Source organism: Solanum tuberosum, unplaced genomic scaffold (assembly GCF_000226075.1).
Source record: "Solanum tuberosum cultivar DM 1-3 516 R44 unplaced genomic scaffold, SolTub_3.0 scf00222, whole genome shotgun sequence".
NCBI lineage: Eukaryota > Viridiplantae > Streptophyta > Magnoliopsida > Solanales > Solanaceae > Solanum > Solanum tuberosum.
This window is the reverse complement of record NW_006239147.1, coordinates 975,462-984,925: the sequence shown is the minus strand read 5'-3', so window position 1 is coordinate 984,925 and position 9,464 is coordinate 975,462. Positions and strand designations below refer to the sequence as shown.

The 9,464-nt window shown below is 36.3% G+C and overlaps 1 protein-coding gene across 3 annotated transcripts in view; it reads right to left on the bottom strand.

Annotated features, from left to right (window-relative positions):
- LOC102594364 (general transcription factor 3C polypeptide 3) overlaps positions 1–9,464 on the bottom strand; it is an 18,731-nt gene continuing 9,267 nt past the window's right edge. For all 3 annotated transcript variants that reach the window (XM_006356511.2, XM_015312964.1, XM_015312963.1), the window contains exons 11-18: positions 6,761–6,879; positions 3,383–3,506; positions 3,194–3,268; positions 2,675–2,801; positions 2,396–2,510; positions 770–960; positions 552–664; positions 1–401 (exon numbers count right to left, since the gene is read on the bottom strand). In XM_006356511.2, the coding sequence (XP_006356573.1) occupies positions 135–401; positions 552–664; positions 770–960; positions 2,396–2,510; positions 2,675–2,801; positions 3,194–3,268; positions 3,383–3,506; positions 6,761–6,879 (1,131 nt within the window). In that variant the 3' untranslated portion in view covers positions 1–134. The remainder of the gene's footprint in view (positions 402–551; positions 665–769; positions 961–2,395; positions 2,511–2,674; positions 2,802–3,193; positions 3,269–3,382; positions 3,507–6,760; positions 6,880–9,464) is intronic.

Here is a 9,464-nt window from a genome sequence, read left to right as displayed (position 1 = left end):
TCCAATCAGACAAGAGCGAATTATTATAACAAAGTTTGTATTACACTTGTTTCGGAAACAATCTCTCTCCTCCACAAAGGTAGGGATAAAATCTGCATACATCTATCTTGTCCTTATAGCGCATATTGTCATTGTCATACAGTACAGTAATCTTTCAGTATCTGTCTTGCCAGATCATGTGCTCCACTATTTTTGTAAATCAAGTGCAGATTATATGCTGCTTCTCTGCGTAGATCACAGTAACCTGGTTTTCTATTTTCCACGGGATCTAGGTTCTCATTAGGAAGCTTTGGGATGGGATAATCGTCTTCGTGAGTGTCAAGTACTCTTTGATAATATATGGCAGCTTCAGAAACAAGACCAACATGATGACAAGCTCGACCAAAATTAAAGAGTGCTTCCTGCAAAAGAGATTCAAGGGGTTCCTTTAGATGCCCCCAACACTTCTAACTACGTTGATGTAATGGAAAAGAAAAATATTAAACTTTAGGTCGTCACAAAAAAGTCGTATTTCAGACTTCAAAGAAGGCTAGGCAAGTTCAAAGTAGAACCTGACTGTTTCCTGAAAGCCTCAAATTATTATGCAGGAAAGCCATTCCCTGTAGTACACACTGATGCTTGTTCAGAAGTCTGAATCCAAGAGCTACATTTACTATAGCACTTCCTGGAAAAAAAAAGGCAAAGGTCAAACCTTGAAACTGATACCATGAAAGATTAAAACAATGTCAAGTCTGCCTTCTTTTATTTGATTGTTAGAAGAAACCCATACCGACACAGAGATTTATCAACTGATTATCTGGCATCAGCTTATAAGCTTCTAAATACTCTCTAGCCGCATCTTGATGATGGCTGATCGTGGTAAACTGATGACCAGCAATAATAATTGGTGGTATGCAATCTTTGTGTTTGGCACGCATATGGCTCAAGAACTTGCTATGTTTCGAATGTCGATTATCTAGTCTGTACATGATCATCCATAATCAAACAAACAAGTTACAATAATAAATCAGAGATAAGATCATGCAGTCATGAATTTGTAAGACAAGATGGCAAAGATGTTTAAGTTTCAAAACTACAGTGGACAGGAAAACAATTGAAAGACTAGTAGATTACTAGGCTGACGAAAAAACAACTGAAGTTACTAAAAAGTATCAATTAATTGTGTTAAAGTTCAAATCTGAGAACTGTATTTGCATTAAATGCATAAGATAGTCCCTCCTTCAGTTACCTTTATCTCAAAAAAATAAGATAGTCCCTCCTTCCCAAACTGAACCACCTACTTTAGCAAGCACAAAGTTTTATACTAGAATGTCCGAATACAATTTTATGTTTTAATTTGTTAAGAGTATAGGAAATAATGATACGCGAAATGCTTGGAGATCTAAAGATGTCAAAGTGAATTCAAAATAATATAAAATATGTATTATTTATGTCAATTAACTTCCTGATGATTGTAAAATTGCTGTTGAAGGACAGACAATATACAGTTTCAAATAGAAATCAGGTCAAACAAAATTGAGGAGCATAAATCAAATTATGATTCTCAAAATGCTACTGGAAAAGCAGGCTGCTGGATCAAAACACGGACGATGAGGTGGTGGAAAAAATACAATTATCACAAAGATTAATACAAGCGGGTGTGGTCTACGTATTACCATCCCCAGACCCCACTTGTGGGATTACACTGAGCATATTGTTGTTGTAGGATGTGAATACATCATTATACTTTAATTTATTAGAGTATAGGATATAATAATTGGAAAACCTGAAAAGCTAGGAAGTTAAAGACGCCAAAATGAATTCAAATAATACAAAATAACACTATTCTATTGAAGGAAAGAAGTCAAACAAGGAGCATGAATCAAATAGCTATTCATAACCTTAATGTGGTACTCTTTATCATTTACCGATCTTAAAAAAAACCTTAATGTTATACTCAAAATACTACTGGATGGGTGGTGGGTTCCAACACGACCAATGACAGCCATGTCCCTCCAAGAACTTTCTGTAGTACATTTAGGATATATAAACCCTAAGAACCAATCCATGCCAGTGCTTGCTGACTGTTACTTAGTCCCCAAAAATGCCCAACCACAAAAACAATCCTTGTTACTTTAGTAGTGCATGTAATAAAATTTATTAAATGCACAGTATGAAATATTTCCAACATAGTGTAGGCACAAGAAACTTATTAGCCACATTCTCCCTATCTCAACTCACGGGAGCTCGGCAGAATCAGCGAGTGCAAACAAACATTTACAAACAGTTAATTACCTATATTATTCAGTTAATTCTGCCAAGTACCTGCTTAACAAGGGAAACAGAAACCGATTCCACTAGTACCAACCACAAAAACAGAAGAGCGTTCAGAATACTGATACAAATTTGCTGATACCTTGATATTACTTTGTAGTAGCAATTCCATGCTGCAAAGCTGTAAGGATGCTGACCGACAATGGAACGTGCACAATCGAACCCATGGATGGGATCAGCAATGTTATATCCTACTTCTACAAGATAGAAAAAGAACGTTTCAGCAAGCATGCATCTCTGCCTTTCACTTTACAACATTAATCAAACCTAGTATATCTCAACCTACCAACAGATGTCTCAAAGTAGTTTATACAAACAAAAGTAAAGGGAGAGAGTGCTAACACTACAAGTTGAAACTTACGAGCTCCTAGAGCTTGCAGCTCCTCTTTTTTCTCAACAGACAATGTGCTGGATGCCAATTTTAGACACAGATTAATGATCTCAAGTGCATCCCAATACCTTTGCAAGGATATTAAAGCCTTGCAGAGCTACAAAAAAGGACTTTAAAGTGAAAAATTGCATTCTGTCTGACAGAACTACAAGTACTAGTAAAAAGAGCAAGCAAAGAATCAGAAGAGAATTGGAGATCTATTTAGCATTGAAATTTCCTGTGTATGTTGTCATATTCAACTACACATGTCAAAGAAGACATCTCATACCTCTGCTTAGACTTAATAACTATCTGTACTGGTATAAAAACTGTAAGCATGTGTCGTCTAAAAACGAATAAACACAACAAGTGCATTAATGTGTGAAAATGGAACAAGAGCTCATATGAAACTGACATGATCATCAAGGAAAAGAAAGAAAAAGATAACAATCAAAACAAGCAAGAAAAAAATTAAAGAAAGAGATGAGATGGGAAGCAAGAAATACTAACATCTACAATAAGGCACAGGTGTTCCTCGTCTTTTAGAAGATCTGGTAGTGGAGGCTCTCGGTATACGTGCTCCTCCTTAAGAATTAGGATAGCATACAAGAAAGAGAAGGAAGTATTAGGTTAAAATCAAGGGTATAAAAAGTATGTAACATGTACTATAACAGAAGACATTGGCTATGGGCTTCTCACAGGAAACTCACTGTCCGAATCATCACTTTTCCAGTCAGCTCCAGCAGCCAAAGCTGCAGCTTTTTTTGCTTCCTTTAACATTTCTTTCTTCCGAAGCAATTTTTTTGCTCTTGCAGCTTTTGACCTATCAAAAAGCCATAAGATTCATTATTTACCTTCCACTGTTGAGATCTATCTATTATATATCCCTCCTTCATAACAACAGGTTGAATCGCAGGTAAGTGAATAACAAAAGATCCCAATAACTTCTGTTAATTCAGAGAGCTCCTCGTCAATGTCCTCTTCTTGTAATTGAACCTTTAATATAATTTCACTCTCTATCAACTAAAGGTATCAAAATTAGTGCAAGTGATGCAACCTACCCAATCAGTCCCAAATTTACTGACATGTTGTGTATGTAAAATAATTAAGGGATAAATTTACTGACCTTTCTCCAAGTTTGTCTTCATAAAACTAATCATTAATGCCAATAACTAACATATGATGAATTCAGTTTTTTGATAATTGTGGGCCAGAGCCAGCTTGCACCAACTTAATTCCACAGGATACTTGCCACCTCCCACCAACAACAACAGGTACCAAATAACTGTGTAACTAAAACAAATGGGAAGAAATCACCTAGTGTTTTGCCTCTGCTGGGATATGAACTTGAGACTTCATAGTCCTCAACCAATTCATTGACCACTAGGTGACACCCTTAAGTGCGTACGATGAATTTTCCCTTTCGAATTTATCATCACTTTTGAGTTTCAAAGTTACTTAATTTCGTAGAGAAGAGGAAACTTACCACAATATTGATGAAAACATTTAGGATGTGAAAAGTGGGAAGAGACTAATGTAACGCTTTTTGATCTTGGACAATATGAAATTTAGTTGGGGTGGGACATTAATTACGTCAAGCAGTTATAATGGGTTGTGTAACTGTGGGATGCTTCAGCTAGGTGGGATTGTCAAGTTTTTGCCTAATTATGATTTTATACTTGTAGCATAGTGGGTGCTTCAGATAATAATGTGGCAAGTTTCTGCTTCTCACTTTTCATTGATATTCTTACTTCTCAAAAAGCATTTTTCTTAAAACTAAAATTTGATGATAAATTAGAAAGGACAAACTGGTCAAATTATAATTATTTTTGCATTAAAAATAAATAGATTCAAACAACTGTTACAAAAAAAAACAGTATAATGGAGGCAGACATCATATCACAAAGCACAAGTGAGGTTAATATTACGAAACCAAACCTGGAGGGAGGTCTGTGGAAGTGTCCCAATACTTAAATATAGGTGACAATAGGTTGAATTCAAAATTGGCCCGTCTAAGTTTTGGGTTGAAACGGCTAACAGAGTGTCTACAAATTGATTTTCAACCCACTATTTGAAAGACTAGCTAAAAGTACTCAATATCTCACTTAATTTTCTAGTTTAATTAGTAGCCTGCTAAGGCTGTCATCTCAAGTAAAAGAATTCTAGCTTGTGACTTGGGGATAACAGCCACAGAAACATTTGGCATGATATAAAATGGAGCATGACTCTCTGTTAACAATAATTCAGAAACAGGAGATAGTTCAACAACAAGCACTAGAAAAGGAGAAGTAATGGTATCTCTCTTGACAAGAAACACTATTTTCCTAAGCATGGAAAAGGTTGAAGACATTGGATTTTTCTTTGACCAACATGTCAGGAGCTCAATTGGAAAAATTTTATCCATCACTTTCTTAAGGCCAGTTGCTTGTGAGGTGCCACCATCATAGGCTCAACAGCTCTTCGATGATTTGTCCTTGCCACAAACTATTGTAAGTTAATACAGATCTTTTTGATCAAGTAGTAAGTTAATCCAGATCTCCTCCAGTTTTTTTTTTCTTTTTCTATTTGCTGATAAGCACTTCTATTCCTCTTTTTAAATGCTTTACCTGTGGAACCGAGATAGGGATATCACTAAGGACCATTTATTTATTTTTTTGGGGGGCGGGGGATTTGCAGAAATTGTTTGGCATAATCCCGAAATATGCAACAACAAAAGAAATGCAAACTTTGGGCCAAAATATACTTGCATCTTTTAAAATTTTAAAGCTTACCCCAAACTTCTATATTTTATACTAAAGTAAACATCAATTATGACTCCAACTATAATTATATCTACCCAACCCCTCATTAAACGTATTCGCAACGGCCAACTATCCATTTCCACCACATTCTATTAAGTATAGCACTAAATAAATTAGTATATCTTCTATTTTTGCTATTTCGTAGAAAGGAGGAAATCGAGAAGAAACATCAATGGATCTACATAACTAAATGTAATAGCCGGTAATTGTGTTATGAGCAATTTTTATTAAAATATTGTGTTATGATTTTTGGGTAATGTATTACCAAGTTCATTATAAAAATGATAATTTTGTGTCGAACTTATGGGTATAAACCATGTTTCGTGTTTTTTTTTTAAAGTGGATTATGTTTCCCAAAAACTATGGCCAAATACGTGTTGAAATTTCAATCCTAACTTCACCCAAATCTGGTTTCCTAAAAATATTTGGGAATTTATGGTCAAACACTAGCTAAGAGGCACCACTGTTTGAACATACAACAGGCATTTCACCACAAATTCAACTATTCTCAGCACTGGTGGCAAATCATTCCAGCCTGCATCTGGTGTGTTGGCTTGGAAGGAAAGAAATTCAAGACTCTTTGAAATTTTTAGCAAATCCATCAACTTATTTAGGATGAACTGTCTTAGTCTCTTCTTCTTTTGGTGTAAAAATAATCTTTTTGAGGATACATGAGATCTCATAGAACTGATAGGCAAAGTGTAATAAAGATAGCTGTTAATTCTCTGTTTTTTTCTGGTAAAATGTTAGTCGATGTGCGAGAAAGCTGGCCTGGACACCACAGTCATCAAAAAAAAAATTAGTTCTCTGTTTTAGCCCTCCATTGACTCCTTTTTATGGAGGTTGTAATTACCTTCCAGAAACACCCCTGGTGTTGACTTTTGATATATATACAAGTTGTTACCTTATAAAAAAATATATATTAATCTCAAGTGCTTTCGCAGCTTGAAAAGAAATGGACAGTATGACCTCTATGTATGCCAATCATTTTTAAGGATATGTCTTTCCTTACAAAATTTAACGTCAAGTTTTAGTAAAAATATCAACAACAAAAAGAAAAGCACCCAAATTGATATTTAAGAAATGATATAAATGTAAATGAAACAATTTGTCCACAACAGATCTTATTTTTTTCCAAAACATTTCATGGACAAGACTTGGCTATATAAGCTCAACGCCTCAACCCCTGAAACTGCTTGGTTGGCTACTTTTGCCCATAGAATCCTCAGCTAAGGAGTTGAAAGAAAAAGCACAACATGGTAAAAGTCAAACTCACAGATCAGATGCCAAAGCTACAGGCTTAAAGCCATGAAAGATGGTATCTGTTTGGTGATCGTCCACTACCTTGATTCTTTGATTTAGAACACTTTTAGATAGCCTTCTCCGCACTTTGACCTAAAAATATATCCACCAATTAAAAGAAAGAACAAGCAGAGTAGTCAAAACTCAAAAGTTAAAAGTGCAAAAAGAGCCTAAAAAAGTTTGTTTGAGCTTTAATCACAAAGTGCAATTAAAGCGCCGGCTTTAGTGAAGAAATCGCCAATGAAATAGAAAATAGAAATCTACTGTAAAAAAATGTAACTATAAACACAAACAATAATTACTTGGAACTCTTGGAGAGAATAGGAGAACTATGATAAGCTATACATATGCCCTTAATGACAAAACCCATTGGCGAAGGTGCACATGCCTTAGCTTCTTGACGCCTACACTAAAGCGCTAACTAAGTGCGACAAAGCGCACAACATGGACTTCACTGAGTTTCAGGAGTTACGCACACATTTAACAATACTAAGAACAAGTTAGATACAAGGTAATCTCTGAGAGGTGAAATGATGCTAACAACTGGACAATTATTCTAGATGATTAAATAACTAGACTTAAAAGTAAACACACATAATTTTCTAGTATGGTTATAGCTTGTGTTTGATTCTATTTGGGTACTAATTATGGACATCTTTACAAAGCAATGTAATTATGCAACTAGGATACCCTTGTCCAAGATAACTTTGACCTTGCATGCATCAATTTACTTCAAGGAGAAATGCCTTACTTCCAACAATTCATGTCACTTTTGCACTCCTTGACCTTGTAAAGTGACACAAGTTGCAAAGACTTCAACAAAACTTTTTATGGGATACAAAGGAAGAAATAAACAAGCAACATTTAGTGAATTTGAGAGTTGTCACATCATCCAAAGGAATGGGGAGGATTTGGAGTTAACCGTCCACTCACCTTATAGCTGGAGTTTCTATTCTTATTGTGATTGCAAACACTAGATTAAGCCCTTCACATCCATTTCTTGCTTGGAAGAGTGGAAATTGGATTGGTATTGAACAAGTAGCAAGATATACCATTCTCCAAAAAATGTATGCTTGATTAATGGAATCAAAATAGGAATAGGGAGATTCCTACTTGGGTCTATCAATTGGGTCTTAATATTTTTCCCTTGGGTTTGAAAGAACTATTGGGGATTCCCTTGCTAGAGTTGGAAAACTCCAGTAAGTAATTATCAATTGAATTATTTTCATTAATCCTACGTATTTCAGCAAGATAGTTGTGTTCATGAACTAGCTATACCTTATTGAGGCTACAACCCCGATCCTTTTTAAAATCAAAAACAAATCATACTTTCTTGCATTCCAAGTGTTCAATAACATTCGCAGCTACCCTTCGGGGTGGCCCAGTGGTTTGAGCTTGGGACTTCCATGTTGGAGGTCTCAAGTTCGAAACCCCTTGCCAGCGAAAGCAAGGGGTTTGCCTTCTGGGTTGAGCTCGTCGCACCAGGCTTGCCTAGTGCGGGTTACCTCTCCTATGTGGTTTGCGAGCTATTGCATAGGAGCGGGGGTTTTACCTTGTGCGCACCCAAAGGGTAGCGGCTGCGGGTTTCCCTTGTCATAAAAAAAAAATAACATTCGCAGCTGCCCCCAAGGCCTAGCTCAAGTGGCAAAAGGTGGAGGATTTGTGGCTTAGGTTGCAGGTTCAAGCCCCACACCATGCAAAGCGAAGCACGGTATTTAAGTGGAGAAGGGTAGAGGGGCGGGCCCATTATCCACCGAGTTTAGAAGGCTGTGATTGGTCCAAAGGGTAGGGTCAACAGTACGGATTTCTCGGTTAATACAAAAAAAAAAAAAAATAACATTCGCAGCTTATAAAAATGTGATTTTGGTAATTGGTACATGTTTTTGTAAACCTTCCATAAGATCCACAGTCTGGCTTTTAGCTGGAGAATATCTATCTGGAGAATATCTATCTGTTTCCGGAAGAAATTGAAGAATTTCTTGGGAATCCTACAAGACCCGTTCATTCTTTTTTCGCTATCTACAGTTATGTTGTGTGTGCTCGGGTAGAAGACTAGAAGTTTTGTATAAATGTATTTGCAATGCTATTAAGTATTTTTATTTAAGTTCTTCTGTCCGAAGAAATGATTCATCAAAATAATAAGCCACCATTGATATCGACACATCTGAGATCCCCAAATGCTAGGAGTAAAATAGTCTAGTTTTAGAGTTAACTGTTCACTCACTATTTTGTTTGAAGAATAACTTAGGAAATTCACACTCTTGGACACCTTGACACACTCTTACTCCTCGTGGGATCGACCCCAACCTTTGTTGGGTTTTTCTCCCTTTGCGCCTTTCATCAAAGCCAAGCTTTATTAGCACTTTGCGCTTTTCAGCTTTCGCCTTTAGTAACACTGGGCTACATTGTTCTAGACAAAGCATGTGATCAGCTACTTTTCTGCTCTTCCCCTAGACATTTAATGGCTTACATTCTAGCAGTATACCAGACAAATGCCAGCCAGAAAGTTGTGATTGCAGCATCCCAAGCAAGTCGCCCAGGGATGTAAGTTAGTAAGTATAGTGACAATGAATGATTGCTATGAAACTCTAGATTTATTTATTTTTATTATAAGTAGATTTTTTTGAGCTGCATGAAGAAACTTTCATGTCAATTCCCCCCCCCCCCCCCCCCCCCAA